This window comes from Drosophila mojavensis, unplaced genomic scaffold, assembly GCF_018153725.1.
Source record: "Drosophila mojavensis isolate 15081-1352.22 unplaced genomic scaffold, ASM1815372v1 contig_74, whole genome shotgun sequence".
NCBI classification, from domain to species: domain Eukaryota; kingdom Metazoa; phylum Arthropoda; class Insecta; order Diptera; family Drosophilidae; genus Drosophila; species Drosophila mojavensis.
Genome location: NW_025318899.1, coordinates 21,486,325 through 21,509,137, shown reverse-complemented (window position 1 = coordinate 21,509,137; position 22,813 = coordinate 21,486,325). Strand labels below are relative to the sequence as shown.

General features: G+C 42.1%; 2 protein-coding genes across 3 annotated transcripts; one reads left to right on the top strand and one right to left on the bottom strand.

The window, feature by feature from the left end:
• The first annotated feature begins 15,152 nt into the window (after positions 1–15,152).
• Positions 15,153–20,791, top strand: LOC6583240 (mediator of RNA polymerase II transcription subunit 1). 2 transcript variants are annotated; one of them, XM_032730883.2, is made up of 4 exons: positions 15,153–15,288; positions 15,352–16,707; positions 16,770–18,643; positions 19,377–19,641. In XM_032730883.2, the coding sequence occupies exons 1-4, from the start codon at positions 15,255–15,257 to the stop codon at positions 19,551–19,553; spliced, it is 3,441 nt and encodes a 1,146-aa protein (XP_032586774.1). In that variant the 5' UTR covers positions 15,153–15,254; the 3' UTR covers positions 19,554–19,641. The 2 variants fall into 2 exon arrangements, with proteins under 2 accessions (XP_032586774.1, XP_002008913.3); XM_002008877.4 differs by having other exon boundaries at positions 15,154–15,288; positions 19,372–20,791.
• A 284-nt stretch (positions 20,792–21,075) lies between these two features.
• On the bottom strand, positions 21,076–22,679 carry LOC6583239 (adenylosuccinate lyase). Its single transcript, XM_002008876.4, has one exon. It carries the CDS (start codon positions 22,595–22,597, stop codon positions 21,152–21,154), a length of 1,446 nt encoding a protein of 481 aa, XP_002008912.1. The 5' UTR covers positions 22,598–22,679; the 3' UTR covers positions 21,076–21,151.
• Positions 22,680–22,813: the final 134 nt, after the last annotated feature.

The following is a 22,813-nucleotide window of genomic DNA, read 5'->3' as shown; positions in this document are numbered from 1 at the left end:
TATATTTTAATAAATAATTGTCATTATTTACTTATGCAATATACACACATCTATGCTATACAGTAATACTCGTGTATGCCCCACTTGATGGCCTAACAGCGTATTCCCCACAAATGTCAAACTCGTAAAGTAAAAAGTAAGTTTTTTCTTCTTTGTTTGACCCGTGCAGAGGGCGTAGCATAAGCATAATTAATTAATTAATAAGTGTGCTGATTCGAACTGTATATAGTATATATATATATTCGGAATGGAATGGCTGTGCACTGACAGCAGACTTGGGTGTGGTATTCACTGAAATCAAGGTCAATTTTTGGTTCATTAATCACACTGCAGTGCGGTGCGGCAGCAGAAGCGACGAGTGACAGCCAAGCAAATGGACAGCAGACACACCCCGAAGATCTCACTCTCCTGCCCCAGCCCCAGCCCCATACCAATTCCAATCCCAATTCCAGCAGACTGTCAAAGGTGCCAGCTGTCAAGTCAGAGCAGTATCTGCAGCATGAGCAAGCACAGCAGCAGCAGCAGGAGGAGCGGCTCGAGCTGCACACTTCAAGTTATTCTGTGCCTTGAGGCGTTATATGAATGCCGCACCACGTTGCGTATGATTGATGTTGTTCAATGCGCGACTGACAGTGCCATTAAATGGCGGCGCTCGTGTGTGAGTGTGTGCGTGTGCGTGTACGTGTGTGTGTTTCTAAGGGGCTGTGTGTGTTGATAGGTGTATTGCTATTTTGCTGTACATACTGCAGCCTGCACACGACGATCAACACTCTGAACAAAGCTTGAAGGAAAACTGAAAAAGTCAAGAAAGCAAAGGAGAAAAACCATTGCACAAAATAAACAAAGGACTGAGAGCAACACCTTTTTTTTTTGCTCAGCGCCCTTGCAATTACATTGCGCTTCTGTGTAGGCGTGTTCACCAGACAGAGCTCTGACTCTGACAGCGGAAACACTGAGCAGTCCAATGGGGAGCGTCAGGTGCAATGCACTGGAGGCGAGCACGCTGTCAGCCCTGCCTCGAGCCAAATGCCACTTGAGAGCTCTGCTGTAACTTACATAATGAGTGACTATTCTGGATATGTTAAAGGCAACACAAATATTTTATATACAATAATAATGTGCATAGTCAGTACTAAGAGGATTATATACAAAAAGAGTTTAGATATGAAATATATTCAATTTTATACGTAGATAAAAACAAAAATAAAAGCTATATATCTGAAGCTGTATTTCAGGCTATAGCCTCATCGAAACACCCTTCTCAGCCCTTGGCTAGGGTATCGCAGTTACGTAACTTTTGTTAATGCATATTAAATAAGCGAAGCCCATTCCGTAGACTTCAGGCTTTTCCCAGAGAAAACTTTGCGCTTGCACATTTTCACGCTGATGAATTAAATTATGAAGAATGAATAATGTTTGAAGCGTTACGAAATTAACTTTCGTAAATGCCGCACCTACACACACAGCCCGCCCAACGGCGATGCCTGAACTGAACTGGCCGGCGAGCGTTTAATCATATGCAATTGCAATAAGTGTTGAAGCAGACAGAGACCTAATTATATAAATGCTTAAATGAGAAAAATTCAATTAATGTTTTATTCACATCCAACCAGTTTTTCTCATTGTAGCCGCTTGTTTTATTTTTTCTTTTTTTCTTTCCTACTTGTTTTTTTTGCGATGCATTTCCGCTAGGCTCAGCCGCACGCTTCATTACGTTCACAAAATGGCGTAAATGATTGTAGTACATGGAGCGGAGGCGCTGATGTGGAGGCGTGGCAGTCAACTGAGTGGCGGCATTTGCCCAGAGGCGTGTCAAAAAGCCTTGCACGTGCCCATCCATGTCCACACTTATGGCAAAACATTTTTTCAAAATATATCTTAATTTATTTTTCTTTCCCTTTTTATTTGCAAAAGCAAAAATTCTGCGAAAAAAATTGTGCTGGAAATTGTGCGGCTACTGCCAGAGTGATGAAAACAGCCTCTGGCTGTTTATGAAAAAACAACACTATCTACAACAATAACAACAATCAGAATAACAACAATCGAGCTGACATTCGCTTTGTGTGTCAACTTTAATTTTAAATTCAACAAGAAATGACCAGAGCGCATTTATTTTGTTATGAATGCATATATTTTTTAATAATTACTCGCAATAAAAGAATTTATATATAAAGGAAATACATTTTAATAATTTTTTTTTTTCTTAATTATTTTAGAGCCAGTAAATTCTGAACCAGACAAAGTAATCATATTAAGGAATAACCTTTGCTTTACTATTATTTTATAAATTGAATAATTCCCAGTTGCAATATTGTATGCTCACAGCTCTTCAAGCTAAATGGCTTTACTTATGATTACCTACAAAACCAGGTACCCAGATTCAATCAGCTTCTAGAATGCGCCTGTTGAGCTACCAAGAGTTTTCGTGTAACTCTCAGTTAATTCAAAGAAATTCAAGACATCTGTTCACTTTTTGATTTGTATAGATTTTTTGCCGATTCGTTCTAAAGTGACTTGGGATGTCTTACTGTCCCCTAATATATTCATATAATATGGCCAATCTGTAGAGCCTTCAATGCACTTGCCAAACAATAATAGGTACTCCTTACATGCATGAGAACGAACACGTATGCAACGAAAAGAGAGAGGAGATAAGCCATGACCGGAATCTATTTATTCTCTCTCTCTGTCTCTCTCTCTACCTCTATCTTCACTTGACTCTCATCCCCCGGGAGTACCACAAACTCAAACATAATGCAAACATAATGAAAAACAGTTTATGCATTTTCCAATGATCGCGGAAAGCAATATTTATTCGATATTACTTCCCTCGTGACTTAGGACAGAATACGTGGGGACAGCCATACCCATCAAAGCAGCAGTCAGGTGGATCTTGTTGACTATTTGCCGTAGCGATTGCCATCACAAATGTGAGCAGTAGAATCCACTTCATAACGGGGCTGTAGTCTTCAGTAAACTGGTTTGTTAGACCTTGGTCTGACGCCCTTTAAAGTAGCCAAACGGAACTTGTGTGTCCAATTAAAGTCTGTAATTAACTTATTGCGTTAAGTGATATATCAAATAATTTATCCCATGGAAATGCGCTAATCAGAAGAGGCATGAAAATATCATCACATATATAGTAGGGTTAATAGACCTATGTGTCATTACGTGCGCTGAAATCTGAAATCTGCAAGTCGAAGAGTATTCAAATTACATTTAAAGACGAAGTGAAACTATCGATTATTATCGATAAACTCAAAAGTGTATGTGTATTATATTCTATTTTGAATTCAGTAGATTTTGTTGACCTATCTTAATAATAATAATAATCACAATAATAATAATAAAGTTTAAATACAGTATACATATATACATACATACATACATATATCATAACCACTGTCAATGTTTAACCATAACCATGATTGGAATTTTGTCCACGCCTATTATAAAATAATTAGCCAAAACTTTGATGATAATCTAATCAATAGGCTAATCAACTAACAAAGTTACAAAATAATTAAATACTAATCAGCAGAATTATATTTGACTGCACAAAGAAATTCATTATCTGCAGCTGATGATTGACGTTTATCGAGCTGCGGTTGAGCGCAATGCCAAAGGCAAATGTAAACGCATTTGGTGTTAAATTGAAATTAAATTTTAAGCTCTATTCAGATGAAAATGTCTGTGGAGCCTCAGCTGCAGTTGTTCTGATTCGAGTTCGACTTTGAGCCGAGTTCATATGAAATTGCAAAGGTGCAGCCAATTCTCTAAATCAAAGCAACAAGGACGTGCTGCTGTGCAGTCCCGTTACCAGGTGTGGCACCTTTTGAAGACATCTCAAAGTACATACAAGGCCAAGGGCAAGGGCACGGACACGGACAACTACTTGGACATCGCAGGCGAATGATTAGGGACGGCAAAGCTGACTGTGTTGCCCCTCGGGCTGGCTACTACTTATCAAAGGCTTCGTTGAGCATTTCATTTCGCTTTTCGAGAAATAATGGCGCCGCTTGCTGCCCAGCGCTAAATTCCGTCTAGAAAGTCGTCTCTGTGGCCCTTGGCGAGCATTTGTAAGCTGTCTGTTGCCCACGTAATTGGCGGAGGATCAAAAAGGCTCATTTCCATCGCTTGGCACGTGGTCAATAGCCAAAGCAAAGCAGCCAGGTCGAGCGCAAGACGCATAAAGACAATCGTAAACACTTTGCAGATCAACAGTTGCCCAAAGGCTCTCGATTGAAAGGAATTCATAAGCCGATTACACTGCTGTTTACTACTGAAAACTATACTCGAATAGCAAGTTTAATTCAGTTTCAAAGGTATCGATGAAGATTTGTCTTGACCAAGAATATCCTTATGAATGTATAACTGTTGACATGCTTATTGATATTTGAAATTGAAAATATAATATCTATATGTAATATTAGGTAAATTAGATGAAAATATTGTGCAATACTTGATAATTATACAAGAAAAAGTTAATAAATAAATTTAATCTCTCAAAAACTTTGATGTTAATGAGCTTATTATTTATTTTGTTTATTTAATAAAGCCAATTCAATATATAATTTCCTTTGAGAAATTAATAAGCAAGTAATATGGATAAATAGGCATAGATACTCCATAAAGGAATATACTAAATAATTTTAACAATATATAATTCCAATTACCGATCGTTAATAATCAACTAAAGAACTTTGTCTTTCTTTATGTAGAGTCTTTCATTATAAACTAAATAAATCCAAAAATATAATTGTATAGCCTAAAATGTACAAAAAGTTATTACAAGCCGATACCACCAATTTTATTATTAAATTTGATACTGACAATAAATAAATACATGGAACAACCTTAAATTAAATACAATTTGTAAAACTTATGTCAACAAAATTTTATATTTCTCAGGAGCATAAACAACAATTCCCAAACGTATTTATGAAATTGAGTTTGGCTTCAGCAACAGGTTTGAGTTATTCTATGAAAAACATAGAAATTGTCGAACCACTGGAGCAGATGCTTGGCAGATACTGGAGTCAAAAGTTGACGCATGCGTTGAGAAAAAATACTCAAGGAACGCCAAATAGGGGAATCGAGCTGAGTTGAGCTGAGTTTGAGTTGAGTTTGAGTTGAGTGAGTTTTCGATTTCGTTTGAATGCTGAAAAGCTGGGCTAGTTGGAAAAGAACAAAGACAAGGATTTTGGTGTCCAGAGCAACGACCGTTCTGTTGGCAGTTACCAGAGTCAGATATGTTTTTTCCGGCACATTAAAGCAGAGACCGAATGCCATAAGTTGACCGCAGAGTGCGAATGCGTTGCAGATGCAGTTGCAAGTGCTGAGATGCAAAAAGGTTGCTCAAATCAAATGGGGGCGAAAAGAGCTGTATGTGTGTGTCTCTGTGTGTGTGTGAGGACATGTAGAGAAGTATCTTTCTGATTTCCGCAACAAATTAAATTAAATGTGGCTTGTAATATGATTGCAATTGGGGCAGGAAATGTAACGATAACGGCATACGACGGAAGCCAACGCCAAGTGGACAACAACTACACGGATGCCAACAATAAAGGCATTCCGACAACACGAAGAGAGCTGATGCTGGTGCTGATGCTGAAATACCATCATCAGCAGGCAGCAGGAAGCATTTGGCAGCCACTGACTGCAGCCAAGGCAACCAGAAGAATCAAGCGCTGGACGAGCATTTAAGTGTGTCCCTGGACATGAAACGACTTCTATGACTCGCTCGACACATTTTTATTGTAAGTGCTTTGCTTGAACATCTCATTGAATGTTGCTGCTGCTGGTAGTTGCTGTTGCATGCATTGTTTTGTGGCACTGATGTTTGCTTTCAACTTGTCGCTCTTGTCGTCACAGCGTTGCTTATCATACGACGAAGGCGTCTCAAGTGCCACGGGGTATAATAGAAAAGGTAGATGTGTGCTGAATATCGAGAGGAGCGAGATATTATATTTATTGCCAACATGTAGAGCTCGTTGGGCAGCAATGTGAAAACAAATGTGTTTATTATAGACTTTAAAGAAAGCATCATAATTGCGCTTGCTGGAGGACTTCCACAGTGCCAGAGCAACCCCATAAGAGCAACGTCTGCCGGAGTCCCATCAGGCTGCGCTATGTGGTGGGCACATACATACATATGTACATACATATGTCGTGGGTCTTTTTAAAGTATTTCCTTCCTGCTCGCACACTAATTGCCGCACAAATTACTCTTAACCAAGTGGCTCGTGCCCATTGTTGCTTACATTTCTTGATGATGGCTGTTGTGGCGGCTTCAAGAGGGCCGCCTACATGAAAAGCAAAGAGAAACTCATCAACAGCAATTGTAAGGAAGGAGATTTTTAATACATGTTTGCTTAAAGTACGACATGTGATACGAATCCGTTTTTTAATTGCCAGGCGAGAGGCGATTGGCGAGTTCGCTTTAAAGTTTCATTTTCTTTCGACTTTCAGGGCTTGCCACAGTTTGTTGCGTGCGGCATTCGGCATACAAATTGCAGCATTGAGCAAGCGAAATCGCATTTCAGGCAGCCAGGCAGCAACGTGGACGGTGGACGAGCTGATGGCTGCACTTAAGGTGATTCTTACGCGTGTTTTACGAGTTTTCACAGCGTTTGCGGCTTTGCCGACGAGCAATAAAAGAGCGTATGCATTGCCATACGGCCGTAGAAGGGGCAGAGCAAGCCGTATTAAAGTGCGAAACTGCGCACTAAAATAAAATATTTGAATACAAGTTTCATTCCACCGAAAAATATTAACATGAGAGCTGTTCTTTGATCTCGCATCCGTTCCACAATAAAATGCAAAATGAAAACAATTTCTCTTTTTTTTTTTTTTTCATATTTTAAACGTGCTCGCACATTAATTCATTGCGCACAACGAGAAGTGAAATTTCATTGTTTTTCCTTTTTTCTTCTTAAATCACAACAAAAAAAGAAGTGGCAGCAGTTGGGGTCGGCACTGAATGCCGCAGCAATATTTACAGAAAAGCAATAACCCACATTATTCACAAAAGACAACAGCGAATGCTTCCAATAATGCTGCACTGTGATTCGAAATGAGTTCAGCGAGAGCCGAAACGAATATGCAGAATATGAGCTTAACAAGAAAGGATATTAAAACCGTGAAACTATGAGGATTTTTAAGAAGCCGAAGCCTATATGCCCTTAAGACATAAGCTGCACGGGCTTAAGGTTATTGTAAATATAATATATAGAAATGAGAAGAGGCAAGAATAACTATAATAATTTTAAGTCTTTATGTGCACAGATGAGAAGAGGGAAGCATTAAAGAATAGTAAATTAAAATATATTATAATAGCTATAATAATTTTAAATGAAAATATATGATGTAAAGAATAGATATATAATTGAAATAAATTACGGCATATGTTATGTTTAATAAAAATTCATATTTATATCTATTTTCTAATTTCCAAATATAATATTTCTCTGTGGCATCGAATTATAAATTATACTTAAATTTATATTTATTATTTAACTATTCTCATTTAATGTACCAATATATCAAACTAGAATAAATACTCTAATTAATATTCAAAATATAGTTTGATTTAAAATAAAAATATAAAATTTATGAAATTTATATATAATTTAAATAAATAAAATTAAAACTTAAAATATTATATAAATTTCCCACATAACAATTATGATATTTCTATATCAAATTATAAATTATAATAAAATTATTTAACTAATCTCAATTCATATACCAATACATCAAAGTGGAATATATACTCAAATTAATATATATTAGTATTCTACGTTACGTCTTAATAATGAAATCGATTCTGTATATATACGTATCTGATATCCAAGTCGACTTTTTATGTGTATGTGTAAATAAAAATAAAAATATTTTTAAAATAGCATAAGTCCGTAGAAGGTTTTACAAGCAAAAGTGCTTACAAATGGAAAATGAAATATTTGGAATAGAAAAAAAGGCAAAAGGTAAAAGCAAACAGGATTTTATTGACGCGGCCATAAATGTCTCACGTCTAATATATGTATGTGTGTGAATGAATTGCAACGCAACCCGAAAATTGAATGTAAATTTCTCTATGTAAAAATGGCAAAAATGTTATTCGCGCAATCGAGCCAGGCAGGCACCAGGCCTGGAAAGTGCATCAGCAAGGCGTCCCACCATGCTGTTCCTGTGGCTGGCACTGACGCCAGTCGCTCTGCTGCTGGGGCTGCTGCCATAGTTGTTGTTGGCCGCTGTCAGTCAAGCAGTCACTAGGAGTTCCCTTGGCGTGCACGAAATTCCGGCTGCAACAAACGGAAATTGCATTTACACGCTTGCCTGGCCCTGGCAAACTTCAGGCCCACCTACTCAGCAGCTCTAGGTCAGCCTTTTTTCCCCTCATCAACTTTTTTTTTTTTTTTTTGTTATTGATTACAATGCCAAAGGCGTAAACAATAATACATACACACACACACACACACACACGCATACACACACACGCACACGTACACAAACCGATACTTCTCGGTTTGATCCTGCTTTTATTGAACTTGGCAACATGGCCGCCAGCGTTGATAGCACTAATCACCTGATAAGCAGACGAACGCCAACTCATAAATGTGTGGCAAATGTAAACAGCAACGTGTTGAGAGCTGATTGAAATTCTTTGCCAAGCTGTTATCAGATCTCCTCATAGAGATGCGCACGAAATGGGAGCTGAAGAGCTATAGTGCTCTATAAGCATGGTAACTAAGATATTAAATAAATAAATTAAAAGGTTTGCTACAAACTTATAAATATTTAATGAAATAAAAATATTAAAAATTAAAAACTTAATAAATTAAATGCAAATACAAATATAGTAATACTTAATAAATTAAAATAAAAGTAATATTTAATAAAAATAAATAAATAAATAAAAAAAAAATATATATATATATATATATATATATATATATATATATATACCATAATAATTTACTTTTATTTATTAAATACTAGTTTTTATTCTATTTATTAAATATTATTATATTTTTTATTGTACTTTTTTTTTTCAAAATACAAAATTTAGTAAATTAAATTAAATTATAATAATACTTGATAAATTAAAATAAGGATAATATTTAGTAAAGTAAATAAATAAATTTTATTTTACTATTATATATAAATATTTGTTAAATTAAAAGAAAAAAAATATTTAATTAATTATTATAAGTTAGATATTAATATTTAATAAATTATTATATATTATATATTAATATTTAATAAATTACAAGAAAAGTATTATTTAATATAATATATATTTAATGTCCATACAAAAATATTTAATTAATTATTATAAGTTAACTTATAGCTTAAAAGGGACTATTTCTATTAAGCAGATTAAAATTAAGTCAATCTTAATAGACTCTATATTTACAAGTGAATGCTGCTCAAACCTTAATTATCAATCTAGATTTAAAAAAAAAAAAAACCATTAAATGGCAAGGATTTCATTATTTTAAATTAATATTATGGCCATGTACGTTTCGAGCTTAAGCGTGATTTCTTTATAGTTTTCACTATGTTACGCAACACTAACGAATCCTTGTGTTTACTACTCAAGTTATGTGCCACGCCCACAGTTGGCATTCGGCCAAAACCAACAGGCTAAACAAACTGAGAGCCAAGCAAAAACAAAAATCAAAAAACTAAAAACGAAAAACAAGAAACGAACAACGCGCAACGAGAAAAGGAACCTGCCAGAATTTAAGACCACAAACATAAAATCTTATAAGTGCAAAATTGAAAATTTCAAACTGCAAAACAAACAGTGCGAAGGACCCCAACATATGGACAAGATTAATCGACGAGATTTACCCGAACGAGAGCTGTTAGGCTTCCACATGCAAATAATTTGCGGCGCACAGAACGTGTAAACAAATCGGCCAACTCGGTGTGTGTTGTACATAGATGGTCGGAAAGTTGCTCAAAACTTTTCTCTTCTCGAATCTGACACACTCCACGTAATCGGAGCGCCGCATTGCAATCCGCAAATACATCAAAGAGCCAAACAGAGCAGAGCCGTGGGCGGTGTCGCTGATGACAGATAAAGCGAGCAGCTGTCGGTTTGTTTGATGGCAAAAGTTGTTGGGAAACTTCAATTACTTTTCACCTGACAGCGTCAACAACAACAACAACAACAGCAACAACAACAACAACAGCAGCAACAACCAGAACAACTACAACAATCAATTGTTAAGCAGACACAGATACTAGCAGATAGATACACCCACTGCACTAACCTTACAAAGTTGACCATGTAGAACATAACCTCAGGGACATTAACAAGGACTGTAAAAATAGATCAACTGTAGCTAGTAAAACAGATTATTTGCTGTAGACAGTAATCATATAACATATTGTAGTATTTAAGTCACTAGTAGATTGTCATTGAGTAAGTAATGATCGATCTATCGATCTATCTGCTATATAAGCTGAAAATAAATAATGCAATAAGTATGTGTGTATATATAACAAACTGAAGTATATGTATATATGTATGTATGTATATGTATGTACGCCAAGATCTCGTAATATATATTCTTGTATACCATACGCAATACGAGCTTATCATACATTTTCGATAGCTCTTTCCCTTTCTCTTTATCGATAATTATCGATCATTTAACTTCGTTAGCAGTAAATAATAATGATGTTAACTGCTTGCTACTCCCGGCACTTTTCATCACACAATAAAATTTTAACATTTTTTAATGTATGGGATTTTATTACTACTCTTCTCTTCTGACATTGAATTCTCATGCATTATTATGCATATTCATGGGTTAAATATTGTATTTTATAATAAAATATATGATAATCTTTGGCATTTTCAAAATGAATGAACTAATCAAATACGTTACAGAACATTACTTAGCGGGATGCCAATTAAATATTATAATTAGATACGCCTTCCATTTAGCTATTTAAAGGGTGGAAGGCCAAGGTCCAACAAAGCAGTTTACTGAAAACTACAGCCCCGTTATGAAGTGGATACTATTGCTCACATTTTCAATGGTAATCGCTACTGCAATGAGTTTGCCTTACAACCCTCCGCTTTGCTGCGCTTTCGGTTGCCAGTCTAGTCTGTGCTATTTACCTAAAGTATCAAATCATACTTTGTTTTAGAGTCGAATATAAATGTTTTGCAGTTTTGCAGGTGATGCCTACCGACCTATATTTTATGGTGGCGACGACTCGTATAGTCAGTTTCTTTAACTATTCGTTTAGTAAATTACAACAGTATTAACTATATAAAAGGGTAGCAGGCCTAGATCCAAAATCGAAAATTCTGAAGATAACGGTCCCGTAATGAAGCGGATTCTACCAGTCACATGTTTTATAGCAATCGCTGTGGCAATCAGCTGGTCAGATATCCGTTTTCTAATTTCGTTGGCAAGGGATGCGTTGAGCTTGGAGCTAAAATCTTAATGCAGAATACAAGCAAAGAATTATTGTAATATCAGTTCCTCAAAGACTTCCGAAGGTCTCGTAACCGAAGGTGACGTAACTCTTAATTAGATAATGTTGAAGCTATTCTGATTATTCATAGGAATAGGAATTAAGAATATATTAGCTACAGTGAATCATTGATGACAAAACATAGGAATATTTTAAACTATTTGAAAAGCTAAAGCATGTCAAATAGGCCATTTAAGAATATATTAGCTACAGTGAATCATTGATGACAAAACAGCTCAATTAACGACATGATTGCCTATTCATGCAGGGCATCTGTTAGCCTGTACAGCTGATTTCGGGTGAACACATAATTGGCATAATATGTAGACAGAATCTCATGAGCCTATCTGGGAATCCGGTGTTAAGCTGCATTTAGATCCGTTTTGTACTGCCTACGTCATTCAGTGTGAGTCCCACTTTAATTGCTTGACATGCATTACGTGATTTCAGTTCAAATGTGTGCAAATTAAATTGAAACCACTGACAATTTCAGGTAATTGCCAAAGCGATGCAAGAGCCCACTAAGCCCTGTTCAGGATATGTTTGTAAATTAAGGGAGTGACGACAACTGTGACTTTCTGGAGCTGTTTGGAGAATTAAGGCTGGCAATCAATAAGCAGTGCAGCCAAGCGACATGACTCCAAGGACCAAGGCCCAAGGACGATGTCAGCAAAAAGGAAATTGAATTGCATTTGAAATGCATGCAACGCACGGCTCGGCACCTACGTGGCGCTTAAAGGTGCTGCAATATGTGCTCGGGCTTACGGCGGCTTAAGGCGCATTTGCCAGATCCGTTTGCCAAAATATTTTCATGGTGGATTAGCAGCAAGCAATAGACACTGCTAGGGCAAACACTTAAGTATCGCAAATATATCCGAGGTCTTTTTTTGTAAGTGTTAACCAAAAAAATAACAAAGAACTACATTGTGTGCTCTCTCATTCTCCTTCTCATTCCTTCACTTTCACTTTCTCTGTCGCTTTCACGCGGTTGCATTAAGTCTCACCCGAGTCCAAAATATAATCCTATTAAACATTATTACATCACAAAACGTTTATGAGCTGGTGTAAATCGAGCAGCCGCAGGGATAATATCAGCGATGCCAACGTCGGCCGCCCAAGGATCATCGGGGCGAGCTGATTGAAGCCTCAAGTGCCCATTGTAGCCAGCCAAGCAGAGGGCGAAACTTTCAGCAGCGGCTTCGTCAATTTTATGCAAGTGTAGTGCATACAAATTTCATCCGTTTTTCGCTTGCTTTTATAACTTGCGGTTAAGAGAGAGAGAGAGAGAGAGAGAGAGAGAGAGAGAGAGAGAGAGAGAGAGAGAGAGAGAGAGAGAGTGAGTGAGAGGGGGAGAGGGAGAGAGGGAGAGAGGGAGAGAGGGAGGCTAGCCACACTGAACTTGGTCGCCTCATCGTGACACGAGTGTCACGCATACATAATCATTTTTATAAATGGCCAATGCTGTACAATGTTGTGAAATGTGCAACAGTAAATTTGTGTAAATGTGTGTGTGTGTGTACGTTAATGTACGTACTAGATTATAACCAAAACTAAAGTGGAAAGGCTTATATACTTACTTAAATTTTTGCAGACATTATATTATACAACATTTTAATATGAATACAAAAATACTGTTAATTGGCAATTTTGTATTATTTTGTATTTATTTTCAAAATATAAAATAAATTTTAATAGATTTTTCACTTTATTAACTTATTTATATATTATGATATACATATATACTGGATTTTCTGAGAACTGCGAGAAATATTTTGAGGATTTTTATTGAAAAAAAAAAAAAAAAAATAAAAAAAAAATAAATTAAATAAAAAATGTAATAGTATACCAAACTTATAATTGTTTATTTAATTTATATGATAAATAGAAAATCCGTAAAGATCATATTTAGTCAGAATTAAAATTGAGCTTTTTCCATGTATCAGTTTAGAAATATGAAACTTATCTTACGCCTGATTACTAGACCTGAAAATAAATACATAGTAAATATATTATCATATAAAGGATAAATGCAACAAAGCTATAAACACATAATATATGCAAGAGCAAATGTGAGTATAATACAATAAAGCATATTCTATTTAATTCTTTGTTAATATTAGTTTGCTTTCTCGATTAGAAAATGGCCTTAACGGCCATCTCTAGGCGGATGGGTTTGGAGCACGGCCTCAGCAGTATTTGCCACCGCATGATGCAAATGTTGGTGCATATTAAAAACGCTGCAAGCGCACTTTGTGGCAGCCATAAGACGAGGTTGATGCGATAATCGCTAGCTATTCTATGTAAATTGGGTCTTGTTTGTTGGCTTTGTGTGAGACAACAAAGGGTGGGGGCGTGGCATTGGCCTAATGCTGAACCAATGAGGTTGTTACAACTTTAAGAAAATATTTGGCCAGGGCCATATTAAATCAGAGCTGAACTCCAGCCAGGCCAAATTATGCACATGATTGCGTTAATCAAGTTAAATTGGATGCTGCTGTCAGCAGGGGAGCAGCTGGAGCAGCTGAAGCATTTCATTTGTGATTTGTGTTGGTTATCTATCTCTACATCGACTTTTTCGTGAGCTAATTGAAGTGTGAATGAGAAGCAGAGCTGCTCTCTAGATACCCTACATAAAAAGGCTGTAAATATGAGCACTTCAAGTATACATATATTAGATATTTAGATTTAAAACAAATATATTTTACAGGCTCAACACAAATTGACAGCTGGAGAATTTGAAAATATCTGATTTATATTACAGCAGCAAGCCACGCGAGCACGCCAATTGTGCAGCCATTGATTGACTAGCCAAGTGGCATGCGGCTCCATAAGTACTCATTAAATTGTTAATGTGGTTGGCTTTTCGGCTTTTTGGCTTTCATGCCCCCTTCATGCTGGCATGAAACCAGACGGTCGACAGGCCGCCCAACTCAGCCTGCAAATTTAAATTGAAAATGCAATAAAGCAATTGTAAATAAAAAATGAAATCGAATCGTGCAGAGCGTATGTCATAGATGATGATGTGTGTAAGCATCTGAGCATGTTGAATGCGGTGATGCGGGGCTCGACTTGAAGCCAGAAGGCAATTGAATTATGAGTGAAGCTGCTTGTTTTGGCAGTTAGGATATTTGACGCAGCTTCCGGTAACCGAGCGGAAACAGAAGACTTACAGGCAACCTGCTAACAGGTTACTCTTGTTGGAGCCTAATGAAGTTAACATAGCTGCTTCGTGTGTCCTATTGTAGAAGTAAAATGTGGGGCAATCTGTGATTCCTGCCGTCGGGATTACTGCAGTATGGCGTTTGATCATACCCTATAATTCAAAAGTACATTAACTAATAAAGACTCTAATAATGACTATCAATGATATGTGATATGAATAACAATGAAGTGAATAACATTCTACATTTTTATTTATTCTAAAATCAAAAATTGTTAATCAATAATTTATATAACTATAATAATCACTTCAATTAAATTTAATAATTTAACTTACCTACCAACGTTGAAAATAATAATAAATATACATCCTCGGTATGGTTATCTACAAAAAGAAAAATACACGTTACAATTTAAAATCCACATATCGATATACTTTATCGATGAACTAGTTCCGAATATCGAACTAATCGTAGTGTATGGCATTATTCTGCACAGCATTGGTTCAGTAGGAAAAAATGGACGCGGAAAAAAAGTTGTATGTGTAAAATCCCTATTATTGCTAAATATCGATTTAAAATTAAACGAAAATGAGTGGGAATCACCCAAAAAACAGTGGCGGAGGTAAGTACTACAACTGCATATCAGAGCAACGATTTTTTGACTAATTTACACTGATACATGCAGCCGGCTACAGCAGCCAAGCACCCATCACAATCTCCATACCGAGCATTGAGCAAAAGAACAAGCAAATGCAACAGGAGACGCTGATGGAGAGGCTACGCGCCAAGTACCGCAACAAGCCAAAGAGCTACGAGGAAATCAAGAAATCGGTGCGCATGTATTTCATAGAGAAGCATTATCCGCTGGACCCACTCTGCAAGGCAGCGCTGCAGTCGGCATTGGATAAACTGCAGCACTACATCAAAGTCACGTCCCGGCACGGTCTTGTGGAGCGGTTGGAGAGTCTGTCCCGCCAGCTGGGCCTCAAATTCATGGAGGATCAGCAAACGCTATTCATTTCCACAGACATGTTCTACGTGGAGATCCTGCTGGACGCCAGTGGTAACCTCAGCGATGTCAAGGTGCACCATGAGTGCAAAATTGAGCAGCAGTCGAGTTCCAGTGCCAGCTCCACCGAGTTGCTGAATTGCTTGAGGGCAGGCGACTTCGCTGACTTCACAGTACAACTCGAAGGTCTCTCCTCCATTTACCAGCTGAACGCTGAGCCCAAAGTCAAGAAGAAGGCCTTCGTGGCGCTGCAGGCCATGGAAACGGACATATTCAGCCTCTATCAGCACCAGCTGCAGCTGCAGCAACAGCTCAGCAGCAGCACTGATAGCTACCACATCATGAACAACTCCTCGGTGGGCTTGGTCCTGCAGCGACGAGGTGGGCACCCGGTGAAGCTGACCTACTTCTGTCCGCCCCTCCACCTCATCGAGAAGAAGGTGAAGGGCGAGAAAGTGGCCACTAGCAGCGGAACCGCGAGCAGAGACCTGAGCATTGAGCAGGTCATAAAAAGCCCCAACGGACTCAGCGTCACGCTGAATCTTGAGGCCTCCTCTGCGAACAAGCTGCAAATTCTGCCGATTGTCAGCATCACTAACGAGGCTGGATTGCCTCTGGAGCAACCCGTCTATGCGCCGCTCACGCAGAACAACTCAATGCTGATGCCGGCCACCTATGTCCTGCGCCTCAGTAAGCCGATGCCCGTCTGCATTGAGTCTCTACGGGCTCTGGGCCTGCCGGGCCTCACAAGCAATGCAAACGAGGAAACGCCGACAGTAATGAATCTAATTGTGCAAACGGCCTCCAGGCAGTTGATCAGGAACACCCAGAAGGGCTTGTATGTGAATCTGCCCAAGGAGACGCACTGCTACTTCTTTACGGACAACCACAGACTGAAAGGCACCATGATCTCGTCCCTACCATTCACGGAGCCTGCGCAGGTACCTAAGATAATCGCGTTCCTCAAGAAGCAGGCGCTCTTCTACACGCTCCTCTCCAGCTGCATCAGGGAGCAACAGAAGCAGTACAATGGTGGGTAGAACCTCTGGGAAATTGCATAGTAACAATCTAATATCCGAGTGCATTTGTTACAGACATGGACAGCACCGTCATCTTGGAGGTAACCGCTGTCTCGCTCAGTCTGATCACAGTGGAACTGCAGCATCCGTACGAGGAGTCGCTGGCCACAGTTGACTTTCTATTGGAGGACGGCCAGGTGACCTGCACCATTTACTCCGTCAACGACGAATACGAAGCGCTCTCCGAGAAGCTTACCAGAACAGTGCGGCAGGTGCTCTCAATTCCGATGGTTATATACAAGCTGCTTAAGTGCTGGGATGAGGAGCACCAGAAGAAGATGCACGGCAACTTGGCCCCAGGCGCTGGCACAGGGAGCGGCGCATCGGGCGGCTTTAGCGGCACAGGAGGTGGAGTTGGCGGGGGCAGTGGCGGGATGCATGGAGCAAGCAACTTTGGACAGTTCGCCATCGATGCAGCTGGAGAGGGCGGCAGTGGAACTGGCGGCGGATTCAGTAGTCTTGCCAATCTCAAAATGGACTCAAAGGTGCGATCCCTGGCAGATGCATTCGCTGCATCTACTTCGGCTGCTGCGGCTATTGCTGGCCTCATTAGTTTGAAGCGAGAAACTGATCCGCAGTCAAGTGGAGGAAGCAGTCCTGTCCCCCCTTCCAGCTCTGGGCTGGATTCCAAGGCCACCGAGCACGAGATCGCCGACAAGTACAAAAATATCTGGAAAGACAAAACGCCCAACCTGAAGCATTGCGTTAGCATCACGCCCATTGCTGGCGATGGCAAATCTCCACTACAGCAGCAGCAGCAGCAACAGCAGCAACAGGTGGACGTGCAGCGCACGGGCGGCATCGAGATCATACCACTGAATGCGGCAGCCAGCGTGGGCGCCACGCCGAGCACGGGGTCTGCAGCTACAACAATCACCATCACACCTATCACTGGAGGTGCCAAAGAGGCGGGGAAAGAGGCGAAGAAGCCAATCCCCACTGGAGGTGCTACCAAGCGACCCCACGAGGGCACCTCCTCTTCGAGCTCGAGCAGCGGCACCGGCAGCAGCGCCTCCAGCGACGCACAGAAGGAAAAGAAGCGCAAGAAGAAGCGGGACGACTCGCCCATGGGGCCTCCAGAGAAGGTATATTCGCGCCAGAACTCGCCAGCCTCTGGCGGGATGACGGAAGCCTCAGCAGGGGGTGGAGTTGCGCGCAAGTTCTCGTCGCCCTCAACTTCGTCTTCATCCTCGCCCAAGGGAGGCAGTGCCTCGGCTGCAGCTGCCCTGGGCCTCATGGCCGGCCAGCCGTCGGCCCGGCCCAGCCCGAAGCATTCCCCGGTGTACAGCAGCCCAAAGCACAACAGCAGCAGTAACACGGCCTCGAACAGCCCCAAGTCGCCGTTCGGGACGCTCTCGCCCAAGCACGGATCCTCTGGCAAGCCGAGCATGTCCACTCTCAAGAGTGCAACAGCGGCCACCGGTCTGAGCCTCAGTCCCAAGGGTGAAAAGTCCATCACGGGAGCTGGAGGCGGTTCGAGCATTCCCTTGTCCACTGCTGGCTCTGGCTCTGGCTCTGGGTTAGGGTCAAGTGGAAATCCCTCTATGCTGCGGCCCGTGCCACCGCTGGCCAGCAGCAGCCAGTTGCCCGCTGCTATAAAAAAGGACAAGTCCATCGCCAGCAGCTCAGCATCTACTGCCCCATCGGGGGTGGCAGCTGCAGTAGCCGCACTCAAGAGCTCCCAGCAGCAGCAACAACAACAACAACAACAGCAGCAGCAGCAACTGAAGTCACCTGTGGCCAGTTTATCGCATCTGGCTGCAGGAGGGAATCTGAGCAGCTATGGGGCTCCTGCCGTGGCCGCCTTGGAGCTGAATGCACTGCGCAAGGGAATGGCGGGAGCGGGAGTGGGATCGGGATTGGGCGCAGCTGCGGGAGCGGTAGGTGCGGTAAGTCCGTTTTCAATTTATGAGTAGCTCTCGTTGTGTGCCCACCTCCGCTTCCAACTCAACCCCCACCCCACCTGCACCTCTAACCCCTAGTTGATTATCTGTTTCTATTTTTGCATACAACTAAAACTCTGATCGAATGCAAAATATAAAAGGAATACTTATAGTCTTATATTACTCTTATTATTATGATTAATGCGCTGTCACTGCTGTAGTTTTTGTTCCTTATTTTTTATCTGATCTACTGTATGTTATGTTTGTAAATATATTTACTTTTATTACCTATTTTCTAACTGCATCCGTGTTATTTGATCTTATTAATCCCCGTGATGGGCTCTATGCTTCAGTAGTCCTAAAGAAAATCCTCCTTTATGTAGTCTCCTTGCACGTTCTCTTCGATTTCGACTACATTATTATTCCCATTTCAAGAGATTACTTAGTGTTAATATCAATGTGGTTTAAGAGAACTCTATCTGGTATTCTTGCGAGTACTCCTTATATACCTCTGGCAAACTTTATACTAACGAGTTACTTTCTCTTTCGGTCTTCCTGCACATTCGCTGTGGTCCTGGCTTGACTCGGGACCTTAACCCTCAATCGACACTGTGCTACTTTTTGATTGCTTTAATTTGCGTTCTCGGTTCGTTTTTCATTTGTTTGTCTTCACACACACACACAAAAAACACAAACACCCACACACGCACACAACCACGCGCTTCCTTTGTCAGGTTAGTTTGATGACGTCGACGGCAGCTTCGACGGCAACCATCCAAACCACAACAACAGCAGCGGATTCCTTGGGCACCGCAACAGCAGTGGTGGAGGCGGGACCAGCAGTGGGAGCAGCACATGCAACAGCAACAGCAACAGCAGCACAGCAGCCGCTGCCGCAGCGGGCAGCGCCACATAGCACCGACAGCTCCAGTTGTACTAGCAGCAGCTCCAGTGCGGGAGTAGTCTCTGGTCTCTCCACGGGGTACATGGTGAAGCCGAGCAGCCAGGAGGGCCTCAAACTGACCATCAATAAAACGAGCAGCGGAAAGAGAGAAAGCAAGGGCGGACAGCCTGGATCATCTGCGTCCGCGTCTGCGTCCGCATCCGCATCTGCGTCCTCGTCCTCGTCGTCTTCAGCAGGCAGCAAGAAGCAGCACACGGGCCTAAAGCCAGGCGTCAACAGCGGACCAGCCTCGAAGAAGGCACTTTCATCAGCTTCGAGCACAGGGGCAAGCGGTTCTGGCTCGAGCAAACACCTCTTCCAAAAGGCCAACTCCTCTGGAAACCTGAGCAGCAAACTTGGCGGATCTGCATCGCTAGGCGGTGGCCTGCCACTAACGAAGAGCAATAGCACCAACTCTTTCCAGGAACACAGTGTGCCTAAGCGCCGGCCCAGTATGTGCAGTCCGGGGACTAGTGGTGGCAGTGGAGGTGGCTCGCAGCGGAAGTCATCATCAGGATTAGGGCCGGGAGGGGGAGCGGGAAGAATGTCACCAGCGGCATTGAGCGGGTCAATGTCACAGCCACCACCACGCTTCGATCACCACACAGACATGATGACCATTCTGCAGTACGCCTCGCCCTCCATGGCAGCCAGCATGGAGGGCTTCATCAAGGGACTGCACAACAAGTTTCAGATACCCAAATTGTCCCAGCGGCCAAGCGGCAACAATGGGGGAAGTGGGCAGACTTCCAGCACCACAGATCCGGCGTTAGCAACAGGCACATCAGCTTCATCTTCCTCTTCCGCCTCCTCGTTGGAACAGCAGCAGCAGCAGCTGAACGCGGACTTAAATGCTCTGGCGTCCAGCATTACCTCCACGTCCTCGTCCACGTCCAATAGCAGTAGTGGAGGGCAGAAGCCATCGACAGGTCCCTCTGCAGCGAGCGATTTGCTGCTTACTCTAGGAAGCAGTGGCACAATGGGATCAGGTGATGGCATCGACGAGGAGCTGCTCGCCAGCTTGGCCGGCGAATGACAGCTCGCGCTGATTCAACCACTCTCTGCAATCCAATCTTAGTTCAATTAATGTGTTAAAGGCCTTCGGCTGTACTCTGACAATGAGCTGTTCGTTCATAGTCTTAAGTGTTTGTTAAGTGTGGATGGGCGTATCAAGTGACTGCCGTAACTCAATAAAATGCTGCATTATTTAATATAGCTTTGCATACTTTATCTATATAGATACCTCTTAGTGATAATAGTCGTCAAAATAAAGGTTCGTGTATGCTCTCGACTGGGCTCGAGGGAATGTGTAAACAAATGCCGGGGTTATCTGATGCGGTTTCCGAATCAACGCTGGAGGCCTGTGGTTTTGATCACGTCAGGCACATGCGAAGTAAATAGGAATTGCATCGGGGTCTGCGGGTCAAAGAACTGCAGCGATAACCCCAACTCGTGGGGAGGTGCAGGGCGTGTGATCAATGAAACAGATACGTCATAAAAGTATATGCGAATGTATTTGTGCTTTGAGCTTAAAGGCCTAATAAATGATGCAATAGTTGCTTATGCTTGTATTAGATATTGAGCTGGACATCCTGGACGCTCTTCAGGGCGTCACTGTAGCGGGCCAGCACGGGCTGGACCTCCTCGGCAATGAATTCGTCCACCTGCTCGCTGGCACGACCCGTGAAGGTGCGCGCGTCCAGTATGTGGTCCAGCTGATCGAGAATGGGTGCAAAGTAGGCATCGTTGCGCACGCGGCTTATCAGATCATTGTCCTTGCCATACTGCTTAACCTGAGCAGCGGCCTCTTGGGACAGAACTCGGATCTTCTCGTGGCACACTTGGCGGTCTCCGCCGGCTTTCACCATTGCCATGATAATGTTCTCCGTGGACATAAAGGGCAGCTCCTGGGCAATGTGTCGCTCTATGACCTTCGGATAGACCACCAGGCCTTGGGAGATATTCAGCAGCGTGAGCAGAGCTGCATCAGCAGCCAAGAAGCCCTCCGACAAGGTCAGTCGCCTATTGGCCGAGTCATCCAGAGTGCGCTCCAGCCACTGCGTGGCGTGCGTATTTGCGGCATTGCTGAACAATGTGATCAGATGACGAGCCAGGGCGCAGCAGCGCTCCGAGCGCATCGGGTTGCGTTTATAGGGCATCGCCGATGAGCCAATCTGGGTGCTCTCGAATGGCTCCTCCAACTCCTTGCGTGAGGCAAGAATGCGCAGGTCAGAGCACATCTTATGAATAGTAGTGCCCAGGCTGGCCAGAGCAGCCATCACCTCGACGTCCACTTTGCGGGAATACGTTTGCCCGGTGACGGCGTACGGCTTACTGAAGCCCGCCAGCTGGGTGACCAGCTTGTCCAGTTGCTTCACCTTCTGGCTGTCCCCGTTGAAGAGCTCGAGGAATGAAGCCTGCGTGCCCGTGGTGCCCTTTACACCGCGAAAGCGAAGATCCTCAAGACAGCGACGCAGCGCGCGCTCGTCCATGAGCAGGTCCTGGATCCACAGGCAGGCGCGTTTGCCAACTGTAGTCAACTGAGCCGGCTGCAGATGCGTGAATCCCAGGGTCGGCAGAGCCTTGTATGTCTCTGCGAATTGCTGCAGGCGTCCCACAACGGTAGCCACGCGCGGCAGCAGCAGTTTCAGTGCATCGCGCAGTACAATGAGATCCGTGTTGTCGCCTACGTAGCAGGAGGTGGCACCCAGGTGGATGACCGGTGCAGCAACCGGGCATTGCTTGGCAAAAACGTGTACGTGCGCCATGACATCATGCCTGGTGAGACGCTCCTCGGCGGCTGCCGCCTCGAAGTCTATGTCCTTTATGTGTTGCTCCATCTGAGCTATCTGCTCTTCGGTAATGTCTAGGCCAAGTGAATGCTCCGCCTTGGCTAGCCAAACCCACAGTTGTCGCCAGGTCGAGAACTTGTTCTGGTCACTGAACAGAAGCTGCATCTCCTTGCTGGCATATCGTGTGCTCAGAGGAGACTTGTATCCTTCGTAACTAGCAGACATTTTTCTCAATACTTCTCTGACAATTCAGCGGACCAACCACAACACCACCTCTCAAATAAAGATTTCCTACTAACCAGAAAAAAATACCACATGTTGCGCATTCCGGTATCAGTGTTACCAGAGCAATGAACTCGTCAAATCTACATATATACGATTAATCAGTCGTTTATGCAACAATCGTATTTAGTATATTCATTCTTCACATGGCGCTCGATT